Source organism: Camelina sativa, chromosome 3 (assembly GCF_030686135.1).
Source record: "Camelina sativa cultivar CO46 ecotype springtype chromosome 3, ASM3068613v1".
In the NCBI taxonomy this organism is placed as follows: domain Eukaryota; kingdom Viridiplantae; phylum Streptophyta; class Magnoliopsida; order Brassicales; family Brassicaceae; genus Camelina; species Camelina sativa.
In genome coordinates, this window is record NC_141882.1 from 62,636 (window position 1) to 88,489 (window position 25,854).

Consider the following 25,854-nt stretch of genomic DNA (forward strand, 5'->3'; position numbering starts at 1 on the left):
ATTTTTGTGACATTTTTTAACTTACAAGATACACTTATAAAATATATTTTAGTCTAAATTAAAAGGCACCCAAAATATGACATGGCCTGTGCGACTATGGTTCTGTTCTTTTTCAAGTCGCCCATCCAGCGACGGTGACAGATCAAAACGACACTAACAATGGCAATCAAAAATCAAAACGACAATAGCAACTAAAAGACGATGACGGAACATGTCTATTCCAGCGAGAAAAAGTGTTGCTGAGGAAAGAAAAGAGTCGCCTGAGTTTCTAGCGATCGTCGCGGCAGCTCATTTCAACGCTATCAACTATTTTTCACAATGGTAGTGACTTTCTTTTACAACAATAGTGACTCTCTTTGTTCATTTTTACTATCGCAGTCGCTAGATCAGTGACTTGAAAAAGAATACAGCCTAAATATAATCTGTTTTCGTGACATTAAAATCTTTGCATGAGCATATTTAGTTAGAAGTTGCAAACACATGTCACATTTTGTTTAATACAAGTCTTTTGTATTGTGAGTTGGAGTTGGATCTCAATGGTGATGCTATCTATCTCTCGCGAAGAAACAGAAACCTGAATCAAATCGAACCCGATGGGTGTTTACCAGAAACCCAACTGGACTACTAAAAATATCTGAATGGGTGTAAGACCCCTTTACCAAAATATCTTATCCGAATTTAAACGGGACCCGAACGCTCAGGTCTAATAAAGATGGTCGAAAGAGACATGAATAGTTGGAAGCCCAACGAAAGCACCTAATGAAAAAACGATTTCCCACAACAGCCCATTATTGTCATGATGATTGAAAGATTGTAAAGATAAATTCTTTTCACTTCCTTGTTTTAGCCTATCAATCAGCTGTCTAATAAAATAAAATTTTAATATTATTTATAGAAATTAGAGTTTTGAGTTTATAAGGTTATAGGTCAATTTAGATTTATAAAAGATGATATATGTTTAGATTTTACAACTAAATGATGTTTTACCTAGGTTTCAAGTTTATACAAGATAACTTAGGGTTCACATTTTACAATTGAACGAGATATATGTTGGTTTGGATTTATAAAAGAAAATCAGAATTTATATTTTACAATTAAACTATGTTATATGTCAATTTAGATTTAAAATAAAAATCTTGTCTTAAATTTCACAATTTTTTTTTGTAACAACAAAATATTAGCTCATATGAGTCAATTAAGTAGAAAACTGTTTACATACAAAACATTATGCTGAAATATACACGTTTGGCATACCAAAGAATTTGTACTTACATGGTGGTGTAGATTTATAAAGGATGATTATACATTAAATTTTATAGTAAAGTGAAGTGTAATATATCAGTTTAGATCTATAAATAAAAAGTATTATTTTATATTTTATAATTAAACTATGCTATATATATAGGTTTATAAAATAGAAATAGGTTGTAAATCTAAGAATTATACAAGATTATATATCACTAAAGAGTTATTTAAATTCATACCAAAAAAAAAATTGTTAATGATTTTACTTTTTAAATATGTTTATTACATGTCATAATATATAGTATAATTTCATTAGATAAAACAAGAAGAGGTGAATGTAGTAGACCCAAGTGTTATACCTTGTTCTTGTTCCAAACTAATTTCGAAAGCCACCTTAAGAGCAATACAGCAAAATCCTTTCTTTTTCTTGTAATTAGGAAAAATTATGAATCTTGATGATCAAAGAAAAACTAGACTCCTAAAATCTCTCCTATATTGTTACAACAGAAAGTCAAAATACGCATACACATATACAAGTTTAAAGGCAGGGCTAATGAGAATTGTCGGAGACCCAACCAGAGACCATTCCCTCGTCAACAGGCTTGAGGCCACCACAGGATCTGGCTACAGATTCAAAGAGTTTCTCAATCTCAGGCGCACACCTAATGAAGGCTTGTTTCCAGAAACCATATCTTGGATTCTTGATGAGCTCAATGAATGTGATTAGGAGGCCCCATGGATGTGGCCGGTTCACAATGAGCCTTTCCAACAGAACTCTTGTTATTTGTTCCTGTATGATCTCCTGTTTCATTCAAGCCAAAATCAGATTACCAAACCCCTAATTTATCCACTCAGCTCTTAACAAGCAAAGCAACCTCACCTGGTCAGATTCGAAGAAGAGATAGAGCATGATGAAGGAAAAGTAATGTGTGTGGTTGTTGGGATATCGAAGCTGGTTGGCAATGGCATTAAGGAACAGATAACGTCCTTCCGTATCAAGTTCCATACTTAAATACTTAAACATCTGTAAGGCCACAACATTTTGAGCCTGTGTCTCACCCGCCTGTAGCTGCTGAATAGCCTGTTACGGCAATGTCGATCAATTGCACATTTCATTAACCGCATACATTTGAATAAACTAGACTTTTCTTTTTTTTTAAAGCCATAGTTGTTAAAGCCATACCTGCATTCCAGTATATAGCACAAGCGAGTTGATCAATGGTACACTGTAACGGGTTCCAGCTGAACTAGCCTCGCTTGACGAGAGAAGTAACTTCTGTTTCAGCTCACTAAGGAAAGTTGAATTCTGTTGCCTCGACTGCAGAAAATTATAAGAGTGTTATCTGAAATATAATAATCTCACAAACCCCAAAGAATAAACAAGTAAACTGAAGAACCATTACCATAAGATACTCATCCACGTCATTTTTCATTTGCTTTGCTTTTAGCGCAGCATCAACCTCGGAAAGGATACAGGGAGCTTCTACAATCTCAGGCAACAAATCAATCTGCAATGAACACGATAAATCAGCCTACAAGAGATATTATTTCTATAGAATTTGAACATGCTGGGCTCTCCACTATCATCTGGAACCTTTAAGTTTGGGGTAGAAGGATCTGGAAGCCTCATGTTCCGTGGAAAAGAACTGAGAATAATATTCCGCATTTGTATGCAACTTGAAGGAATCACATCACAGAAAGTAAAATGATAATCACAGAGAAATTCTGGGAAGTCATGAAGCAGCACCAGTAACACTCTCAATGTCCCTTTGTATAGGAAATGAACCTACGTAATTAATAAACAAACAAGAGAGAGACCACTCTAAGTTACCATCGACTACATCCTTAGGGATCAATGAAACAATATAACAGAAGAGAAAAAAGCACAAACTGGTCCTCCGAGTTCAGCATTTCTTAAAAATGGCTCAAGAAACTGAAGCAAGTCCACCAGCAGGCGTTGAACATATGGCCAACCCTTCTGGCCATTTACTGTAAGTAGTTTGGGCATGAAGCTTCTGTGGCTGACAAGCTCTAGCCATGCAAAGCTGAAAATTTTAAAAGAACCTCAGTGAAGCAGAAATAAATAGGAAAAAAAACCAAATCATAATAAATAAAAGATAAAGAAGACACATATGTCAACCACATGGTACATTTCACGACATATGTATTTGACTGCCCTCATAGTTCCTGAGAGATTCCATTTTCAATAGAAGGAATGGAGGTATATCCTCACCTGAAAGCAGGAATCTTAAGAGGCTGCAACGCGTGAAATGTGTTGGCAAAAGCTGTGAGAACCTGCAACAAAGGATGAATGTTAGTGATACGAATATAATAGCAGATACTTCAAGTAAAAACAAAATGCACCTGAAAGTTTGCACCATCAGTCCCAGGATCCAAGGAACATAAGTCCAGCAGCCAGTTGATGAACAATCGAAAATATGGTTTTGGATTGAGTGATGTCTTTTTATCTTCTGCGTCCTTTTGTATACATCTCACAGTGACAGCCATGATCTGAGACCAGTAATCAATATCAAACCCACTCACCTTTTTGATGATTTCACCCGTAATAGAAAATTATGGTTTATGTGTCCCCTTACCTCCGAAAGAAGAAACAACTTGCTGTTGTACTCCTGCTCAGGGAAATACTGAACAGATTGTCATAAGAAACAAACAAGCCAAAAAAAAAAGCTTAGCAGGCAGTGTATTTTAGGTTTTTTTAATCCACAAGGCACACCATAGAAATTCATGAGCACATTACCTTCAAGATTGAAAAAACAAGCTTTGCATACATATCGATGGCGAGGAATGATGGACTCTGAGCTTGCTGAGGAGATTGCACAGCACCAGAACTTATTTCTTCTGAAGATATACAATGAGCAACAGAAATTTCCTAAAGATAGGAAGGCCAACGTTAATAATGAGGTCTCTCATGATGCTGAAAATATGCGATGGCAAAAATGTCTTAAAAGGTTATCTCACCAGAAGAGTTCGGAAAAAACTCTCTGTCGTATCATCTCCCTTGAGTAATCCAGTCTGATGCAAGTGAAGGACATATTGTGAACAAGCAGTTTCATTTGCACCCGGTAGTTCGCAGATTTGATACCAGCTTTCAAAAAGCGTGGACACCTGCCAACAAAAAGAAGAAGATAAACTACACGCACAACAAACTATGTATGATAATAGCTTCGCCAAAGAATTCGTTCTGTTCGTAGCGAAAATTTATATTCATGCAAATTCCCAATCAACCATTAACAAAAAGTAGTTCACATGAAGTAATGAAAACTAAAATGCGGAATATTTACCCGATCCCGGAATCCCGCAGGATCTGATTCCACATAATCCAAGCTGGTATTCACATCTGTGTTAGAAGTGGTATTGCACGCAACCTAATAACAGAGCTAACATGTCAAAAAAATATACAGTCTCATTACAAGTAACACTCGGTAATGAAATCATCTGAAACCTTTTCATCCTTTTGCCTATCATTGTACTCATTTCCGGTTGCACTATCAGAGAGGCCAGCTGAGTTAGTAACTGGATTTCGTATGATGTCAATTAACTGTTGCAACGACTCAGGAGATCCGGATTTTGAGGCAAGCTACAACCAAAACAATATAAAACTTGAAACATCACAAAAATAATAATGCCAAATTTCACAACGAAAACATTATATTTACACCTAAAAAAATGCAAAACATGTCTAACATAAAAAAAAAAATATTTGCACCTAATCACAATATCGGTCAGTTAGCGTTATGGTGCAGTTTTAGTATAGAAACAATACAACCTAAGCTTCTCCCAATTTGTATGTTTTCAAACCTATTAATCTGCCTTGTTCTTATGACAAGCATTATTGATAATAGAACAAGACTATGTGATTGCAACAGCAAACTAAGAAAAATAATAAAATCGCAACCTTTGCCAGCGCATCAACAAGACTGTGGAGCTCTGAAATGACACTGGACTCTTCAGTGACCAAGGATTGGAGTAGAGAAATAGCAAAGTCAGTTGCGCTCTCTGCATAGCAAACAACTAGTTAGACATGTTCACTTGCCATAAAAAATGTATGTACAAGGACAAAGGATAAGGCCGTCAGCATACTGTTTCTCCCTCCATCAAGATGCTTCGCCATGTGGACATTGTACTCCGCTAGGCTGAGCAACTCGCGTTGAATAAGACCAATAGTAATGTCTTTGTTAAGCTTCCGCTCCTCCTCTGAATAAATCACCTGTATCAAGAAGTTCGAAAAAGAAACAAATCTCATATCAACAACAATTTCAGGAAATATTATCAGTAGCTCCAACTACAGAAAATAAGCTCGATCTGGCGCTTATATGATCGGTTTTATGGCAGAAAATAGTGGCAAATATATGAGAAGTAACTGAACTAATGCCGATAAGAGAAGTGTGATATACAATTTGAAAAGGTTGTAGACATACCCAACTAGTGAGCTCTTTAACGACACGCTTGCAAACATCACGAATAGCAACAAGTATTGCTAGGTTAGCACTGACATGAAGGTTACTTGATGCATTCTCATAAAGAGCCTTGAAAGCTTTTTGAGCGACAGCAATAGCGGCTTCATCTCTGCTTATACATCTGAGGATAATTTCAGGAACTTCAGAAACTACGGCCTGAAAATAAATGAAACCTCCATTAGCTATGAACTCTTTTGGATTAAATTAGATAGGCAACGATTGGAAAAACCACCAAAAATTCAATAACGTTTGTCTAATTAACTTTATCAATTCTCGGTGCATGTAAAAAATTTACGATTTTGCGCTATAACTACTTAGGCACTAGAAAATAAAGTACCTGAATTTCATCATCTCCTGCATTATTAGCCACTAGTTCCTCCATCTGAAACAGTTATAAGAAGTCACTAAAATATAAAACAGCGAAAAGAAATGCAGAAAGAAAACACGGAATAACCACTTTACTAACCTTCTGAGTAACAATCTGATACTTATCCAGTGCATCTCTCGTGGACAGAGAAGGCTGTGTAATATTAGTTCCACCAACTCGTTCCATGGTAGCAGCTGAAGTCAGTGTCTGCAGTGACGTTCCAATTTCCTTTGGTATAAACAAGAAGCTCAACTTAGTAATTCAATATAACGCTAAGTGAGTCATAAGTTGAAATGCACAGTATATCTCACTTTCATAGCAGCATCAGAGGGTTCAACCAGATTCAATTCTGAGGTTGGCAGTGATTTAGCAAATTGAAGACTGGCTGAGTCACCAGCTGGATCAACTTGTGGGCTTTTTAACACACAGGTAAATTGAAATGTCAACATATCAGCTGTAAAATATGGAAAATTAAGTGAATGGAGTTTTATCAATCTGCAACAACAAAGTACCTCAAAAGCGAGACTGAAGATTCAAAACCATCCACAGAAATATCTGATGGCCGGGAGACCATATCCATCCTAGCATTTCCAGCACTAGACAAAAAGTCAGAAGCAACTTTTCCTGATACTGGACCATAACCACTACCAAGTGCAACATCGCTAGACGAGCTTGATGCAACAGATAAACCGTGTGAAGTCTGGGTCGACTGCTTTTGCCAAGGATGTTGAACAAAGTCCTGAAAATGCATATGACAAGCTTTAGTCATACAAACACAAAACATAGCAGAGGCAACTACCTGTTAAAAACAGCACCTCATAAACTCGCTGCTGAGACAGAGAGAGGTGTCCAGGTTTTGGACGGAGGGATTCGGGAATGAAACTAACGGAATTCTGCGATAGCATATTTGGATCAAAAAAGGAGGATCCAGCACCATCTCTATGCTTTCTCCGTAACAATAATTGCTGAGCAATATCCGCATCAATTGTTTGTATTGCCTGTAGGGACAGAGATATAGAACTATCACTAAACCTTATACTGAGGTCCCATCATAAATTCGTAACAAAAGGTATTATCCCTCAACAGAAGTGCCTACACTCCAGTTAAACCTATTGAAACAGAAATAAAAAAGCGGGATAAATTATCTAACAAAAACCTTATCTGTAGCCGCATGTTCAATAGCCGCACAACCCAAATCAAGATTGTCATTGGTGACAAGTTGCACAATTTGTTCAAGAGATTCATTTGCAATATTCAGACCAAGGAGAGAATTCCGTAGATGACCGGATATTGAAGTACGCAAGGGTTCCTACATATACCAAAGAATGCACCAAAAAAATAACAGAAAGAAAAATAGAGTTTGTTGGTTTTTGTAACAAGGCAGAAATATAATTGCATGAATGTAAACGAGATGTAGACAAAAACCTTGCATGTCACATGAGCCAAACTCCCAGCTAAACTCGCAACCATCAAGTGAGCTGCATTATAAATACGTGATTCTTCGGGTTCCATGGAATAATCCTGGAGTCAAAAAGAAAAAAGAATATACGACATATAAATAAGATCAAAAGCCTGGAGATTTTCTGCTGTAGAAACCAACAATAGATGGAACAAAATGGGAATTAAATAATTTATAGTTGTGGAGTGGAGAGCGATGGAAATTAAATTGGAGATAAAAAAAGTATTAGAGGGACACGAGATCAAAAACAGGGAACGTAAAAGTAGAGTAGAAATAAAGAAAAATGATGAGTTTTAGATTAGCCAACCTTCAGCACAAGTTCTTTTGTTGTTTGGCATGCAATACAAACACTTCGCTGCACAATACCAGACACAATCTCCTTGATAGCTCTGTCCATGGCAAGTGGTACCACTCTGAAAATGGATGATAGATTAGTGTGTGAAAGGAAATTCCATCATTGCACTACAAACATAATGATTTCAGCAGTAGGGAGACCTTCCGTCACAAACCTCTGAAATGGAAAGTGCATACCAAATCCGCTCAACTTCTGATTAATAACAACATGATTTCCAATGTTGGGAAGTGCTGCTGACAACTGCTGGCCATGACATTCAATGTAGAATGGGTTTGAGAGACAAGCATATATATAATAACTTTGATCGACATTAATAATAAAAACATACCTGACTGATAGAAAACAACGGGGACGGAGTTGACTGGAACAGTCCTTGAGGTGACGGCAGCTGATCAGACAAACCTAGAGTTGCCTATCGCAGTTGGCTTTACTATCGCAGTCGCTAGATCAGTGACTTGAAAAAGAATACAGCCTAAATATAATCTGTTTTCGTGACATTAAAATCTTTGCATGAGCATATTTAGTTAGAAGTTGCAAACACATGTCACATTTTGTTTAATACAAGTCTTTTGTATTGTGAGTTGGAGTTGGATCTCAATGGTGATGCTATCTATCTCTCGCGAAGAAACAGAAACCTGAATCAAATCGAACCCGATGGGTGTTTACCAGAAACCCAACTGGACTACTAAAAATATCTGAATGGGTGTAAGACCCCTTTACCAAAATATCTTATCCGAATTTAAACGGGACCCGAACGCTCAGGTCTAATAAAGATGGTCGAAAGAGACATGAATAGTTGGAAGCCCAACGAAAGCACCTAATGAAAAAACGATTTCCCACAACAGCCCATTATTGTCATGATGATTGAAAGATTGTAAAGATAAATTCTTTTCACTTCCTTGTTTTAGCCTATCAATCAGCTGTCTAATAAAATAAAATTTTAATATTATTTATAGAAATTAGAGTTTTGAGTTTATAAGGTTATAGGTCAATTTAGATTTATAAAAGATGATATATGTTTAGATTTTACAACTAAATGATGTTTTACCTAGGTTTCAAGTTTATACAAGATAACTTAGGGTTCACATTTTACAATTGAACGAGATATATGTTGGTTTGGATTTATAAAAGAAAATCAGAATTTATATTTTACAATTAAACTATGTTATATGTCAATTTAGATTTAAAATAAAAATCTTGTCTTAAATTTCACAATTTTTTTTTGTAACAACAAAATATTAGCTCATATGAGTCAATTAAGTAGAAAACTGTTTACATACAAAACATTATGCTGAAATATACACGTTTGGCATACCAAAGAATTTGTACTTACATGGTGGTGTAGATTTATAAAGGATGATTATACATTAAATTTTATAGTAAAGTGAAGTGTAATATATCAGTTTAGATCTATAAATAAAAAGTATTATTTTATATTTTATAATTAAACTATGCTATATATATAGGTTTATAAAATAGAAATAGGTTGTAAATCTAAGAATTATACAAGATTATATATCACTAAAGAGTTATTTAAATTCATACCAAAAAAAAAATTGTTAATGATTTTACTTTTTAAATATGTTTATTACATGTCATAATATATAGTATAATTTCATTAGATAAAACAAGAAGAGGTGAATGTAGTAGACCCAAGTGTTATACCTTGTTCTTGTTCCAAACTAATTTCGAAAGCCACCTTAAGAGCAATACAGCAAAATCCTTTCTTTTTCTTGTAATTAGGAAAAATTATGAATCTTGATGATCAAAGAAAAACTAGACTCCTAAAATCTCTCCTATATTGTTACAACAGAAAGTCAAAATACGCATACACATATACAAGTTTAAAGGCAGGGCTAATGAGAATTGTCGGAGACCCAACCAGAGACCATTCCCTCGTCAACAGGCTTGAGGCCACCACAGGATCTGGCTACAGATTCAAAGAGTTTCTCAATCTCAGGCGCACACCTAATGAAGGCTTGTTTCCAGAAACCATATCTTGGATTCTTGATGAGCTCAATGAATGTGATTAGGAGGCCCCATGGATGTGGCCGGTTCACAATGAGCCTTTCCAACAGAACTCTTGTTATTTGTTCCTGTATGATCTCCTGTTTCATTCAAGCCAAAATCAGATTACCAAACCCCTAATTTATCCACTCAGCTCTTAACAAGCAAAGCAACCTCACCTGGTCAGATTCGAAGAAGAGATAGAGCATGATGAAGGAAAAGTAATGTGTGTGGTTGTTGGGATATCGAAGCTGGTTGGCAATGGCATTAAGGAACAGATAACGTCCTTCCGTATCAAGTTCCATACTTAAATACTTAAACATCTGTAAGGCCACAACATTTTGAGCCTGTGTCTCACCCGCCTGTAGCTGCTGAATAGCCTGTTACGGCAATGTCGATCAATTGCACATTTCATTAACCGCATACATTTGAATAAACTAGACTTTTCTTTTTTTTTAAAGCCATAGTTGTTAAAGCCATACCTGCATTCCAGTATATAGCACAAGCGAGTTGATCAATGGTACACTGTAACGGGTTCCAGCTGAACTAGCCTCGCTTGACGAGAGAAGTAACTTCTGTTTCAGCTCACTAAGGAAAGTTGAATTCTGTTGCCTCGACTGCAGAAAATTATAAGAGTGTTATCTGAAATATAATAATCTCACAAACCCCAAAGAATAAACAAGTAAACTGAAGAACCATTACCATAAGATACTCATCCACGTCATTTTTCATTTGCTTTGCTTTTAGCGCAGCATCAACCTCGGAAAGGATACAGGGAGCTTCTACAATCTCAGGCAACAAATCAATCTGCAATGAACACGATAAATCAGCCTACAAGAGATATTATTTCTATAGAATTTGAACATGCTGGGCTCTCCACTATCATCTGGAACCTTTAAGTTTGGGGTAGAAGGATCTGGAAGCCTCATGTTCCGTGGAAAAGAACTGAGAATAATATTCCGCATTTGTATGCAACTTGAAGGAATCACATCACAGAAAGTAAAATGATAATCACAGAGAAATTCTGGGAAGTCATGAAGCAGCACCAGTAACACTCTCAATGTCCCTTTGTATAGGAAATGAACCTACGTAATTAATAAACAAACAAGAGAGAGACCACTCTAAGTTACCATCGACTACATCCTTAGGGATCAATGAAACAATATAACAGAAGAGAAAAAAGCACAAACTGGTCCTCCGAGTTCAGCATTTCTTAAAAATGGCTCAAGAAACTGAAGCAAGTCCACCAGCAGGCGTTGAACATATGGCCAACCCTTCTGGCCATTTACTGTAAGTAGTTTGGGCATGAAGCTTCTGTGGCTGACAAGCTCTAGCCATGCAAAGCTGAAAATTTTAAAAGAACCTCAGTGAAGCAGAAATAAATAGGAAAAAAAACCAAATCATAATAAATAAAAGATAAAGAAGACACATATGTCAACCACATGGTACATTTCACGACATATGTATTTGACTGCCCTCATAGTTCCTGAGAGATTCCATTTTCAATAGAAGGAATGGAGGTATATCCTCACCTGAAAGCAGGAATCTTAAGAGGCTGCAACGCGTGAAATGTGTTGGCAAAAGCTGTGAGAACCTGCAACAAAGGATGAATGTTAGTGATACGAATATAATAGCAGATACTTCAAGTAAAAACAAAATGCACCTGAAAGTTTGCACCATCAGTCCCAGGATCCAAGGAACATAAGTCCAGCAGCCAGTTGATGAACAATCGAAAATATGGTTTTGGATTGAGTGATGTCTTTTTATCTTCTGCGTCCTTTTGTATACATCTCACAGTGACAGCCATGATCTGAGACCAGTAATCAATATCAAACCCACTCACCTTTTTGATGATTTCACCCGTAATAGAAAATTATGGTTTATGTGTCCCCTTACCTCCGAAAGAAGAAACAACTTGCTGTTGTACTCCTGCTCAGGGAAATACTGAACAGATTGTCATAAGAAACAAACAAGCCAAAAAAAAAAGCTTAGCAGGCAGTGTATTTTAGGTTTTTTTAATCCACAAGGCACACCATAGAAATTCATGAGCACATTACCTTCAAGATTGAAAAAACAAGCTTTGCATACATATCGATGGCGAGGAATGATGGACTCTGAGCTTGCTGAGGAGATTGCACAGCACCAGAACTTATTTCTTCTGAAGATATACAATGAGCAACAGAAATTTCCTAAAGATAGGAAGGCCAACGTTAATAATGAGGTCTCTCATGATGCTGAAAATATGCGATGGCAAAAATGTCTTAAAAGGTTATCTCACCAGAAGAGTTCGGAAAAAACTCTCTGTCGTATCATCTCCCTTGAGTAATCCAGTCTGATGCAAGTGAAGGACATATTGTGAACAAGCAGTTTCATTTGCACCCGGTAGTTCGCAGATTTGATACCAGCTTTCAAAAAGCGTGGACACCTGCCAACAAAAAGAAGAAGATAAACTACACGCACAACAAACTATGTATGATAATAGCTTCGCCAAAGAATTCGTTCTGTTCGTAGCGAAAATTTATATTCATGCAAATTCCCAATCAACCATTAACAAAAAGTAGTTCACATGAAGTAATGAAAACTAAAATGCGGAATATTTACCCGATCCCGGAATCCCGCAGGATCTGATTCCACATAATCCAAGCTGGTATTCACATCTGTGTTAGAAGTGGTATTGCACGCAACCTAATAACAGAGCTAACATGTCAAAAAAATATACAGTCTCATTACAAGTAACACTCGGTAATGAAATCATCTGAAACCTTTTCATCCTTTTGCCTATCATTGTACTCATTTCCGGTTGCACTATCAGAGAGGCCAGCTGAGTTAGTAACTGGATTTCGTATGATGTCAATTAACTGTTGCAACGACTCAGGAGATCCGGATTTTGAGGCAAGCTACAACCAAAACAATATAAAACTTGAAACATCACAAAAATAATAATGCCAAATTTCACAACGAAAACATTATATTTACACCTAAAAAAATGCAAAACATGTCTAACATAAAAAAAAAAATATTTGCACCTAATCACAATATCGGTCAGTTAGCGTTATGGTGCAGTTTTAGTATAGAAACAATACAACCTAAGCTTCTCCCAATTTGTATGTTTTCAAACCTATTAATCTGCCTTGTTCTTATGACAAGCATTATTGATAATAGAACAAGACTATGTGATTGCAACAGCAAACTAAGAAAAATAATAAAATCGCAACCTTTGCCAGCGCATCAACAAGACTGTGGAGCTCTGAAATGACACTGGACTCTTCAGTGACCAAGGATTGGAGTAGAGAAATAGCAAAGTCAGTTGCGCTCTCTGCATAGCAAACAACTAGTTAGACATGTTCACTTGCCATAAAAAATGTATGTACAAGGACAAAGGATAAGGCCGTCAGCATACTGTTTCTCCCTCCATCAAGATGCTTCGCCATGTGGACATTGTACTCCGCTAGGCTGAGCAACTCGCGTTGAATAAGACCAATAGTAATGTCTTTGTTAAGCTTCCGCTCCTCCTCTGAATAAATCACCTGTATCAAGAAGTTCGAAAAAGAAACAAATCTCATATCAACAACAATTTCAGGAAATATTATCAGTAGCTCCAACTACAGAAAATAAGCTCGATCTGGCGCTTATATGATCGGTTTTATGGCAGAAAATAGTGGCAAATATATGAGAAGTAACTGAACTAATGCCGATAAGAGAAGTGTGATATACAATTTGAAAAGGTTGTAGACATACCCAACTAGTGAGCTCTTTAACGACACGCTTGCAAACATCACGAATAGCAACAAGTATTGCTAGGTTAGCACTGACATGAAGGTTACTTGATGCATTCTCATAAAGAGCCTTGAAAGCTTTTTGAGCGACAGCAATAGCGGCTTCATCTCTGCTTATACATCTGAGGATAATTTCAGGAACTTCAGAAACTACGGCCTGAAAATAAATGAAACCTCCATTAGCTATGAACTCTTTTGGATTAAATTAGATAGGCAACGATTGGAAAAACCACCAAAAATTCAATAACGTTTGTCTAATTAACTTTATCAATTCTCGGTGCATGTAAAAAATTTACGATTTTGCGCTATAACTACTTAGGCACTAGAAAATAAAGTACCTGAATTTCATCATCTCCTGCATTATTAGCCACTAGTTCCTCCATCTGAAACAGTTATAAGAAGTCACTAAAATATAAAACAGCGAAAAGAAATGCAGAAAGAAAACACGGAATAACCACTTTACTAACCTTCTGAGTAACAATCTGATACTTATCCAGTGCATCTCTCGTGGACAGAGAAGGCTGTGTAATATTAGTTCCACCAACTCGTTCCATGGTAGCAGCTGAAGTCAGTGTCTGCAGTGACGTTCCAATTTCCTTTGGTATAAACAAGAAGCTCAACTTAGTAATTCAATATAACGCTAAGTGAGTCATAAGTTGAAATGCACAGTATATCTCACTTTCATAGCAGCATCAGAGGGTTCAACCAGATTCAATTCTGAGGTTGGCAGTGATTTAGCAAATTGAAGACTGGCTGAGTCACCAGCTGGATCAACTTGTGGGCTTTTTAACACACAGGTAAATTGAAATGTCAACATATCAGCTGTAAAATATGGAAAATTAAGTGAATGGAGTTTTATCAATCTGCAACAACAAAGTACCTCAAAAGCGAGACTGAAGATTCAAAACCATCCACAGAAATATCTGATGGCCGGGAGACCATATCCATCCTAGCATTTCCAGCACTAGACAAAAAGTCAGAAGCAACTTTTCCTGATACTGGACCATAACCACTACCAAGTGCAACATCGCTAGACGAGCTTGATGCAACAGATAAACCGTGTGAAGTCTGGGTCGACTGCTTTTGCCAAGGATGTTGAACAAAGTCCTGAAAATGCATATGACAAGCTTTAGTCATACAAACACAAAACATAGCAGAGGCAACTACCTGTTAAAAACAGCACCTCATAAACTCGCTGCTGAGACAGAGAGAGGTGTCCAGGTTTTGGACGGAGGGATTCGGGAATGAAACTAACGGAATTCTGCGATAGCATATTTGGATCAAAAAAGGAGGATCTAGCACCATCTCTATGCTTTCTCCGTAACAACAATTGCTGAGCAATATCCGCATCAATTGTTTGTATTGCCTGTAGGGACAGAGATATAGAACTATCACTAAACCTTATACTGAGGTCCCATCATAAATTCGTAACAAAAGGTATTATCCCTCAACAGAAGTGCCTACACTCCAGTTAAACCTATTGAAACAGAAATAAAAAAGCGGGATAAATTATCTAACAAAAACCTTATCTGTAGCCGCATGTTCAATAGCCGCACAACCCAAATCAAGATTGTCATTGGTGACAAGTTGCACAATTTGTTCAAGAGATTCATTTGCAATATTCAGACCAAGGAGAGAATTCCGTAGATGACCGGATATTGAAGTACGCAAGGGTTCCTACATATACCAAAGAATGCACCAAAAAAATAACAGAAAGAAAAATAGAGTTTGTTGGTTTTTGTAACAAGGCAGAAATATAATTGCATGAATGTAAACGAGATGTAGACAAAAACCTTGCATGTCACATGAGCCAAACTCCCAGCTAAACTCGCAACCATCAAGTGAGCTGCATTATAAATACGTGATTCTTCGGGTTCCATGGAATAATCCTGGAGTCAAAAAGAAAAAAGAATATACGACATATAAATAAGATCAAAAGCCTGGAGATTTTCTGCTGTAGAAACCAACAATAGATGGAACAAAATGGGAATTAAATAATTTATAGTTGTGGAGTGGAGAGCGATGGAAATTAAATTGGAGATAAAAAAAGTATTAGAGGGACACGAGATCAAAAACAGGGAACGTAAAAGTAGAGTAGAAATAAAGAAAAATGATGAGTTTTAGATTAGCCAACCTTCAGCACAAGTTCTTTTGTTGTTTGGCATGCAATACAAACACTTCGCTGCACAATACCAGACACAATCTCCTTGATAGCTCTGTCCATGGCAAGTGGTACCACTCTGAAAATGGATGATAGATTAGTGTGTGAAAGGAAATTCCATCATTGCACTACAAACATAATGATTTCAGCAGTAGGGAGACCTTCCGTCACAAACCTCTGAAATGGAAAGTGCATACCAAATCCGCTCAACTTCTGATTAATAACAACATGATTTCCAATGTTGGGAAGTGCTGCTGACAACTGCTGGCCATGACATTCAATGTAGAATGGGTTTGAGAGACAAGCATATATATAATAACTTTGATCGACATTAATAATAAAAACATACCTGACTGATAGAAAACAACGGGGACGGAGTTGACTGGAACAGTCCTTGAGGTGACGGCAGCTGATCAGACAAACCTAGAGTTGCCACTTTTTCCTCTTCCATCAAAGTATTAGGATAAACACGTTGAGGGGCTACATACTGAAAAGAAAAAGCAAAGCAAGTGGCTAAATATCATTGATATATAAACGACACTACAAGTCGATAACGAAAAGAACACATAAAATAACCTGTGATAATAACTTCGAGGGAACGTCTGTATTCGGAGAATTTGCAACATCAAGAGGTAGGTCTATTTGCTTAAGAGGAGAAACTGTTTTAGGCTCTGATATCATCTGCGGCTGAGAGATAAGATCTTTGTTACTAAAATCAGGATTCCCATCTATTTCTCTCTTCCGGTCCTTTAGAAGGGAAGTTGGCGCTACTTCTTTTATATCAACGCCAAGGTTCTTGAATAAAACCTGACGAGATGAAAAAAAAAACATTGAATACAAATGTATATATAGATATACATATGTATATTTATGCCAAACAACTCGTGATCCTGAGAAGGAACAATCATCTTTCCAAAAACTTCTTAAAACCAGATACCTCTATGTCAAACTTCAGATTCATTTTTAGGTTTGGCATTGAATAAATCTCAGCGAGCAACCCAAGTATAGCCATCGTCCAAGGATTGGGCGGCTGATACGCAATACTGTTTTGGCATGGCTCCAGAACCTGCAGTGATAGTAAATTAGAACTCAAATCATCAACCCTAGAACAGGTAAGAACGCTGATTAACGATCACCAACCTTTGAAGTAAATGGAATGACCGCAATCATCAACCCTTTTTCATATGCCTGCAAAGGAAAAGAATATAAAGTTCACATCTTCACAGTGTTAATACAAAAGATTGACATATAAATGAAGGAAAAAGCAACAAATACCTCCACAATCAAGGATTTTGGATCTATTTCTCGCGCTCTTAAAACATAATTCCTTCCAATGGTCAACTTTCCAAGCCAACTGCCTAAATTTTTAAGAAGAGATCGCTCTTCAGAACTTGACTTTATGAGCTCTGAACCCAAAAGAACCTGCAAACAAAAGAAATTAAGGATTTAAAGTTTGCTTAAACAACAACTTCACCCATCAACGCAAAATCATTTGTGGAAGAAAATTTAACCTTGCAATTTTCATAAGTATTTTGAAGTATCTCCTTAAATAACAACTTCGAATCAACTTTATCCAAGAACTTCAGGTACAGATCATGAAAATTTTGCTCGATGCTCGCTCTATCAGGAATTGAGCACATGAAGGAAAAACAATAAGAGAAGACGCAGAAGCAACACATAAATTGCAAACTTAAAAAAAACAACTATCAGTACCTTTTCATAACCATGTACTGTGCAAACCAAGGATAATACTGTTGAGGTAAAATATCAGCAAACTCTTTCCCTTTCGATTCAATGTTTGCTATAGAGAGATTATTGATTATGAAAGAAACTTTATCCTGAACATTCTGCAGTGGAGTCTGGGAAAAAAAGAAATGTCTTATTCTTGTCATTCATACTAAAAAGTATACAGTTGACATATCGACAATTCATTATGCAATGTAACCAGAACAAAAAAATCTGAATAAAGTACCTCGATTGCGTTTTCTCTTCTTTCAGCTGCTGCAACCAAGGTTTCTATGTTCAAAGCAGACCCAAACCCTGTGATAATCGAATTTTAGAAAGAAAAATCTTCTCTTGATTAGGAAAAGTACCTATCATATTTCAAAAAACATTTATATACTAAGTTAACTGGAGTTTACTTGTCGAAGTAGCTCCACGAGTTTGACGACCAAGACCAGATGAGGTTGAAGAAGACGTTGAAATGCCAGGATTCTGCATTAACAACTAGTGAAGTGAAAAATTGAGACACTTCCACCCATAAATAGGCATAAAAGAAAAATACAAAAAAGATCATCACCCTTGGAATGACAGAAACATCAGCCGAAGTGGTTGATAACGATGGCAGAAGTGGCCTTGCGTCATTAGATGGCAGCACATTGCTGCGGTCATCAATATGCACTTCATTTTGCTGTTGAAGCTGTATGGGAGAAGAATGCTGTAATGCAGATTGGCCAGTGCTAGAACCACTCAACTGCCAAAAAAAATTAAAAAAACTTATGAGCCAACTCAGACAACGAGAAGCTTACAGTGTTTGACATTAAGCTAAAGAGGCTAGAATTGAAAAGGTATGATACTTAAAAGGAAAAGGATCAAGGAGTTTTCTTTCTCCTTTTCAATAAATACCTTGTGAATCTGATATCATGTTTGAAATTGATCGAAATGAAGATATTTGCAGAATCAACTTGTAAGAATGACAGGACAAGTACATATAAAGAGATTTTAAAATAGAAAGCAAACAAATAAAACAATAGCAAGACAATTAGCACATTTTTTCAAAAGAAATTTTAAATCAAACTTCTACCTCGCCATTTCCAGGGGAAGACTGCGAGGGAGCAGGGTGTGAAACAGAGGCATCGGACTCTAAATTACCAGATGATATCCTTGAAAGTGCTTGTTCAATAACAGTGACTAACTCAGGGTGAGTGCTACGCAGATGCGATATTTGCAGAATATGGTTGCAGTATTGAGGCAATTCAACCAGACGGTTCACGAACTGTTCTAGAGCCTTGCTTCCAAAGAGAAACATCTGCATAATTGGGAAAGAGAGCCAATGATAGATCTCTCACAGAAATACCTGGGCGACAGAAATACATAACAAAAGAATCCATACTTTTGAATCTGCAGGTTTACGCAAAGAATCCAAGACTAGACGCAGGGCCATCCCCAGAGTGAGGGAACTTATAAGCTGGTGCTTTATAACAGAACCTGAAATTTTGTACAAGTCACAGCAGATCCTCAGATTTAAGAGAATGTATTGACAACAGTACATATCTGAAGAAGAGATGCTCAAATTTGATAAAAACATCTTCTTAAAAGACCCACTCACCAAAGAGGATGGAGGCTATTTTCAGCTGTCTCTCAGGATACTTGGGGAAAAAACGATATTCTTCAAACAGATTAGCGATCATGCATTCAAAAATTAATTTTTCCCTGCCAAAAAAAACAACCTCGTTATATTCATTATGCATGATGTGCCTGAAAGCATGAAGAAAGAAATTGAATTTCTCCCAAATGTTAAAAAGTTTTTCATTATCAAACCTTTGAACTAAAGAGTCCTTGTATCGAGAAAGCATTTGAACCATCGCATCAACACTCAACTGACTAGAAAACATTTGATGGAAATAAGCGTTTGCTTCTGCCTCAACATCATCTCCATATGCATTGGAAGCTGATGAATCTTTAGCCTCGCCATTCTGCAGTTTCGAATTACAATCCAAAATTGCGGCATTGACCTTTTCTATCTCCTCGACCAGTTGAGATGAAGTAATCACATTATCATGAGCTTTCAAAACCTGCAATACATGTTCAAACAATTTAATCTCGGTAGATATGAAATAACAGAAGAGCCGGAAACCAAAGCAAAAGGGAAACTAACTAACTTTCAAAAGAGAAGTTGTTGCATCCAGATGAAGATCTGATAACGGATCAGAAGGGTGAAAATGTTTGGCGGTAAAATCCTCTGAGTCGCTGAAATGCACATTCTTGACAAATTTGAGACACTCCTGAAATATGAGAAACATAAATTTTAAATGTAGATACCATCTTCTCATCTCTTAAAAAAACACTGAAGTACTAGAAATTAGATTGTGAAAAAATGTGTTACCTCAGCAAAGAGGTCCTTAAACACATGTAGGCAGTTTGGCAACCAGCTCTCAATGTCCAAAAGACCTCTCAATGATGCAAGGACTGCCAATCTGATACTGAACGAGACTGGAACTGATTCTAAGACAACAGGGAGAATCTGAAATAAATAAATAAATTAACCCTAATTAGTATAGAGACACAGTGAGGCTGTTGTAAGAAAAGACAAAAAAAGACATTATAATGAGATCAATTGAGCCACTGTCACGCATTTTCAATACAACATATCACCTTTAGCTCATGGCAGATTTCAATTATTCGGAGCATGCTGTCTGCTTTAAGATTTTGGGCAGCTAAAATCCCCCACAGAAAGAGTTCTGCATTCTGATGCCAGATATTAAGGATAAAACCACTCTCCTGGGAATTCGTTATTATGACTGGAAAAATAGCAGAAACCACTTCTCGCTGGATGAGATTATAAGCAGTCTGCATCAACAGGATTGACATACTTAGCAAACAAAAAAGGCGATATTACGAGCATATACCACCAAAAAACAGTCACGGAAAATTACTTTGATGTGTGTCATTCCAAGAAGCAAGGTTCTAGGACAATGTGTGAGTGGATACTGGAGCAACGAACTAACCAAAACAGCATGACCTCTCTCGGCCAATTGGCATAGAACATCCAAGAGATCCAGCGACAGCCATGCATGATTGGATAGTCCTAACTGTTGCTCATGGCTGTGCATGTTATCATTATATACCTGGAAAACAGCTGGTCAGAATAGTGACAGTATCAAGGAAGAGCATCTCTAAACATGTATGTGTGGTGTCTCACCAGCTTCCTTGGAGAATGCATAAAGGTGAAAACTTCTGGTGGGGCAGATATTGCATGCTTAAGAAAGGATAATTGACCTTCCATATTCTTCCAGACAGACGCACATACAGCATCAAGAGGAAATGGCTCCTGCAAGAATCAGATTAAACCTTAAACAACAAAATGAAGCAAACATATTTTTAAACAGACAAATTAGCCATTATGAGAACACACCTTGCAAGCGGTTTTATAGAGCCGCATGAAAAACGCGAAACACTCCATATTAGGGATGTCAAATCCATCATGATCAAGATTCTCGATTACTTTCCTCCAGCTTGTGCCAGGAGCCTGATTTGCCATAAAATCATAAGAGCAAGAACCAGATAGAACTTAACAGATAAGCTAGATGCGTCTTCACAAATCCATCGATAAAAGAATGGACGATAGTCTCAAACAAAAAGAGATAAATAAAAAGGCTAAACTGAGTTTCTTAAACTATCAGTGACCTTGATTAGACAGAGTAATAGTGTTTCAGATAACTCACAAGCAGATTGATTGTATCAACTAGAATATCAACATTCCACGACTTTGGCGTGGGAGGCTCAGATGGAATGCAGGAACCAAGGGCTAAACTGAATGTTGAAAAGGTGGTGTGATTATCTTCAAGATCAGCACATGTCCGAGCAACATTGACAAGAATTCTTGAGATAGTAGCCTCTCTTAACGGTGCAAAACTAGACAAGATCTCTTTGCATTGTTGGGCATCAGCAGTGAATCCACAACCTAATTCTCCCATGAGATCTCCAACACCTGTTTCCTTATCGATTTCAGCTAAGATAGCATCAAACTCGTTTTCAGCAGAATCACAGTGAAAACCCATGCTCCTACAGCAGAACAGGAAAATAGTTGAGAGACAGATCCAGAACATAAGAAAGAAAGAAAATAAAATAAAAGGGATAAACAGATGGAAGCAACTCACCTGAAAACATCAGCTTCATGAACGTCGGAGAGGATAGGTGTGAGAGCAAAAGAGAAATCATCACTAGGTTGAGCATAAGACAAAATCTGTAAGAAGGAATCCAAATGCCTGGAAAGATCCTCAGAACTCTGGAGAAACAAGAGAACATTCTGAATTTGCTCAGATGAATCAATCTGGCCGGTATTGGCACAGAGTTGCTCAATCTCGGCCAATAAAAAGTTGCGTCCTACAAAAAAAGGGAAAGAAGAAAATGCCATGAGTAAGAAAAACAAGAGCGAAAAAGAGATAAGAGAAGAGAAGAGAGTGAGAAAGGCTTTACCAGTTGTCTTTGCATCCAATCTATCAAAAACGGTGAGGGCCAGAGCAAAGGCAATTTTGTCAGAGACTGAAAATTCCAAAGTATCAGTCAAATCATCCAGAAATGACTGAGTAAGCTCAACATCTTTCAGGGCGTGAGAGAGCAGGGTTCCAAGATTCGGCAATTTCATCACACGTTTAAACACTAAGGATACTACTTTCTCAAGCTGTAACAGCGTATCTGGCTGGCTTTTCCGGACGGTGAAGCAATCTAAGCAGGTCTTGAGAACTGGAATACTAGTCTCCACTCCAAAATCAAACAACTAGCATTTGCAAAATAAAATAAAAAAAAAAGAGTTCAAAATCACAAAGTGAACAAGCAAACAAAACAACAAAATCAGAAGAAACAAAAAAAAAATAAAAAATAAAAATATGCGCTAGGAAACATCAGAGAGAATGAATATATAAGTAAGTACCTGAGAAAGCTCTTTGGCGATGGAGTCGGCATCGGAATCATGAAGGCTCTGGAGCAAGAACCGGGTATGACCGGCGACCTTGGAAGGAATCATCAGCATGGTAAAATCTGAGATCCGAAATGCTATGGTAATTTATTGCCAGGAACAAGCGGGTGGGGAGGGGGAGAGGGCTCTTCTAGGGTTTCAAGAGGGTGGGGGGATCCAAAGAGTAGCTGCTAGGGATTAACGAGAACGCTCTCGGAGATCCGTCCGCTGAGAGAGAGAGAGAGAGAGATTTGATTGATCGTAATCGTCAAGCTTTTTTTTTTTGCCTTTGTGTTTGGGTTTGTGTTTTTTTGGCCTTTCCAAACCAGCTATATACGTCGAAACACCGCCGCTGCTGGATAAGCCCATTTATATCATTAATGGGCCTTCTATTACCCGACTCCTCTAAAGTATTTACGGCCCAATAGACGGTCTTCTAACGTATATTTATTTACACGTCATACTATAACTATTAACCTGACCAGGGCATTAGCAATAGCAGCATCTCATTCACACTACTTATTTACTGGTCAAACCATCATTTTCCAAATCGAAGTGGAAGCTTCGTATTCTCAAAATCAATAGAAAAATAAATCGTATTCAATAAATATTATCGAAGCTTCCACTTCCAACAACCCGATTCCGATTCTGATGGGAAGCTGACTAAACAAATTAGTGAACAGTGACTTTCGTGGACTTAATTGAAACAACAACAACAAAGTTCAAGTGTCTTACCTATTAGTTTCTTGATTGCCCACTAACGTAACTCGTGTGGATTTCCATATTGTCTTTGAATCCATCCACAATATTAAGGTAAAGGAGCACCCTTGTTAGTAATTTTTTATTTTATTTGATCGTGTTGGGAACTCATGATGATAGTCGAACATCATTGATTAATTTTCACCCAACAAAGCAAAAGCATCTTCATTATTGGCTTCTTTTCAAATATACGATACGATCATCATCATTTTGATTCCGAAACTTTTAAGCAGAGTACATATAAACCTAAAAGTCATCGAGAGGTAGGGTTCTCCACTTGTCTCGAATGATTATATATCAGACCATCCAAAAACAATTCTACGTACTGTATCATCGATCTGCTGTTATATTACATTCTATATACGTCTCTTCTTTAATTTCAAGTTACATATTTTGATGCATAACTGCTAATATTTTACTAATACAAATATATATATATATATATATATATATATATATACCTTTTTAAATCACTGTACATATTCGAAACTTCATCCCGAATCATAGTTTGTCATTTTTTAGCTCAACATAATAGTTATAAATTAAATTTGAATGTTGGAAAGAGAGTAACTAAGAGCATCTCCACTGGAGATACTCACTCCATTGCTCAGTATTTTTAACCTCTAAAAATAAATCAAAAAGGCTAATTTATGAGAGAAGCGTTTCTCTATGGAGCATCGGAAGCAACTCATAAGGAACAACACGTGTCAATTTTTAGTTGGTTAATGAAAAATAGAAAAGTAATTTTTTTTCTTTCTATTTACATTTTTCTCGCAAAACTATCTCACTCTTTTCTCTCTCGACGGAGTGATAGTAATCCAATATTTGTGTAGATCGATCTGACGATTCGGGAACAAAATGGCATTATCACTTATGATATTGGAGAAGCAGCTTTCTTGATATATTGCTCTTGTAAGTTTTCTTACTTCTCCGATAAATTTTTTTATTTTGATTGTTTTTTTGTCTGGTTTGTTCCTTACCTTAGTCGGATGCATCCTTAGATCGATTGGTATGATTGAGATATGTGTGCTTTCGTAAATTGATTGAGAGAAGTTTGGTTTTTTGGAATCATAGATGGCATCTACATTGTTGTTCTTTTGTATGATGTTGGAGTTATAATACTGATGATGATGAGCAAAATGTAAAGTCCCTTTTTTTTTTAGTTTCTTGTTTTTAAAGATCGAGTCAGGGTTACTCCACCTTCTCTTCCTCCAACACCTAATTTTAGAATCGAGAGAGCTAAGATGAGACTTTAATTTCTTGCCCAGTTAAATTATTTTAGGGGAAACAAGTATAATCCAATGATCCGATCAGATTCTGTTTCATAACTTCAATTTGTGAAAAAATGTGTTTTCTATTGATTTGTTCAATTCGTTGGCGTATATCTGATGTGTTTCGTTCTAATGAGGGTCTGGTCACTGTTATTGTGCTTGACTCTTTGTTAATTCGTATCTTCACTCTTCTCCATGAGCTTCAAGTTTAGATTTTTCTTCATCGGCTTTGCTCAATTGCCTTACTATTCTTAATAGTTCATTACGGTGTGGTACTGAATTAATGATTTTGACAAATTGATATGTTGATGAAACGTTTATGCTGTGAATGAATGTTGTTGCTTAGACCAATCTGTTAACTAATCGACGCTAATAACTTTGGTTCTTTAACAGTTTCATCGCATTTGAGCCTTGAAGACCAGAAAAAGGATCTTATCACATTGCTGCTTTGCCCTGCTTATCTGAGTCTGTGGACAAGAGATTTTCCGGAGGGTCCTTTTTGTGCTTATTATTCTCCATGGTAACTCTCTCACTCTCTATTTCTTGCTATGAATTGTGCTTGTTTGGTAACTTATGAAAAGCCTTTTAAGTTGTGCCTGTACTGATTTGTCTTCTTTGGTGCCAGGCAAGTAATGAGAATCTACCACCCAATGTTATCAAGCAGCTTGCCAAGGAGCCGAAGAGTGTGGACGAATCCCCTCATGATGGCATCAAGGTTGTGGTTAATGAAGAGGATTTCTCACAAATATAGGCTGATATTGAAGGTTCTGAATCATGTAAAATTTTTTTGTTAATTTTTTTAATGTAATATATAAGTAATTAAAATAATTGTTTTGTTATTTTGAATTATTTAATAATTTTAAAGATTTGATAAATAATAAAATTTAAAATTTGATAAATAAAGAAACCTTAATAGGAGTTCTCTAATGTAAGGTTAATTTTGTTTAAATTTTTATTGGATTGCTTTATTTAGTTAAATATTAATTATATGATTAGTTTAATTTAAAGTAAGTGAATAGAGGTTCTGGAGTGGAGATGGTCTAATGAAAAAGAAATAAAAAATGGTGAACAAAAATAAATTCCTAATTCTCGGAAATGGGACTAAACTCTAAAGTAAATCATGTGAGGCGCACTACAACAAGTATAAGGCAAGGATCACTTCACTTAGGTCCACTTTCTTCTATTCACATGTATGTTTTTATAGGTTATTATTACATGAACAAAGTACACACTGATATTGCATTAGTTTGTAAAGACAAGATTAATTAGAAAAACTAGGTGACAACCTGACATTCGAACT

At 36.7% G+C, this 25,854-nt stretch overlaps 2 protein-coding genes and 1 long non-coding RNA gene across 11 annotated transcripts; 1 reads left to right on the plus strand and 2 right to left on the minus strand.

Moving 5' to 3' along the window:
* Window positions 1–1,649: 1,649 nt before the first annotated feature.
* LOC147946447 (uncharacterized) lies at window positions 1,650–8,341 on the minus strand. Of its 2 annotated transcripts, none has more exons than XM_087497303.1 (26): window positions 8,233–8,341; window positions 8,059–8,144; window positions 7,857–7,962; window positions 7,516–7,611; window positions 7,247–7,399; window positions 6,906–7,088; window positions 6,603–6,829; window positions 6,402–6,504; window positions 6,190–6,318; window positions 6,061–6,105; window positions 5,685–5,879; window positions 5,347–5,473; window positions 5,162–5,262; window positions 4,709–4,843; window positions 4,548–4,631; window positions 4,225–4,371; window positions 4,004–4,135; window positions 3,843–3,890; window positions 3,610–3,756; window positions 3,479–3,540; window positions 3,137–3,290; window positions 2,840–3,031; window positions 2,649–2,753; window positions 2,429–2,563; window positions 2,126–2,326; window positions 1,650–2,047 (listed from the first exon to the last, which is right to left on the minus strand). In XM_087497303.1, exons 2-26 carry the CDS (start codon window positions 8,076–8,078, stop codon window positions 1,796–1,798), a joined length of 3,279 nt encoding a protein of 1,092 aa, XP_087353429.1. In that variant the 5' UTR covers window positions 8,079–8,144; window positions 8,233–8,341; the 3' UTR covers window positions 1,650–1,795. The 2 variants fall into 2 exon arrangements, with proteins under 2 accessions (XP_087353429.1, XP_087353432.1); XM_087497306.1 differs by having other exon boundaries at window positions 3,843–3,875; window positions 8,233–8,311.
* A 1,273-nt stretch (window positions 8,342–9,614) lies between these two features.
* Window positions 9,615–22,829, minus strand: LOC104758274 (uncharacterized). Of its 8 annotated transcripts, none has more exons than XM_087497301.1 (49): window positions 22,501–22,829; window positions 22,047–22,347; window positions 21,728–21,953; window positions 21,293–21,632; window positions 20,983–21,096; window positions 20,770–20,898; window positions 20,504–20,695; window positions 20,223–20,417; window positions 19,954–20,091; window positions 19,730–19,852; window positions 19,389–19,642; window positions 19,177–19,280; window positions 18,961–19,055; window positions 18,652–18,876; window positions 18,148–18,321; window positions 17,990–18,062; window positions 17,821–17,888; window positions 17,562–17,707; window positions 17,360–17,468; window positions 17,124–17,270; window positions 16,989–17,036; window positions 16,786–16,914; window positions 16,425–16,655; window positions 16,198–16,335; window positions 16,024–16,109; window positions 15,822–15,927; window positions 15,481–15,576; window positions 15,212–15,364; window positions 14,871–15,053; window positions 14,568–14,794; window positions 14,367–14,469; window positions 14,155–14,283; window positions 14,026–14,070; window positions 13,650–13,844; window positions 13,312–13,438; window positions 13,127–13,227; window positions 12,674–12,808; window positions 12,513–12,596; window positions 12,190–12,336; window positions 11,969–12,100; window positions 11,808–11,840; window positions 11,575–11,721; window positions 11,444–11,505; window positions 11,102–11,255; window positions 10,805–10,996; window positions 10,614–10,718; window positions 10,394–10,528; window positions 10,091–10,291; window positions 9,615–10,012 (listed from the first exon to the last, which is right to left on the minus strand). In XM_087497301.1, exons 1-49 carry the CDS (start codon window positions 22,597–22,599, stop codon window positions 9,761–9,763), a joined length of 7,128 nt encoding a protein of 2,375 aa, XP_087353427.1. In that variant the 5' UTR covers window positions 22,600–22,829; the 3' UTR covers window positions 9,615–9,760. The 8 variants fall into 8 exon arrangements, with proteins under 8 accessions (XP_087353427.1, XP_010479417.2, XP_087353425.1 ...); XM_010481115.3 differs by having other exon boundaries at window positions 11,808–11,855; XM_087497299.1 differs by having other exon boundaries at window positions 16,024–16,112.
* A 1,220-nt stretch (window positions 22,830–24,049) lies between these two features.
* LOC104758286 (uncharacterized) lies at window positions 24,050–25,461 on the plus strand. The gene is made up of 3 exons (XR_762664.2): window positions 24,050–24,195; window positions 24,948–25,074; window positions 25,180–25,461. It is a non-coding gene; the product is annotated as an uncharacterized LOC104758286 (long non-coding RNA).
* Window positions 25,462–25,854: the final 393 nt, after the last annotated feature.

Coding starts and splice junctions, on each gene's coding strand:
- LOC147946447 (XM_087497303.1), bottom strand. CDS start 8,078: ATGCACTTTCCATTTCAGAG. Junction 7,089..7,246: donor AACATGCGGCTACAGATAAG/GTTTTTGTTAGA, acceptor CTGTCCCTACAG/GCAATACAAACAATTGATGC. Junction 2,754..2,839: donor CTTCTACCCCAAACTTAAAG/GTTCCAGATGAT, acceptor TGTTCATTGCAG/ATTGATTTGTTGCCTGAGAT.
- LOC104758274 (XM_087497284.1), bottom strand. CDS start 22,599: ATGCTGATGATTCCTTCCAAGGTCGCCGGTCATACCCGGTTCTTGCTC. Junction 16,656..16,785: donor ATCTGAAGTTTGACATAGAG/GTATCTGGTTTT, acceptor TCATCTCGTCAG/GTTTTATTCAAGAACCTTGG. Junction 10,292..10,393: donor TGCTATATACTGGAATGCAG/GTATGGCTTTAA, acceptor TTGCCGTAACAG/GCTATTCAGCAGCTACAGGC.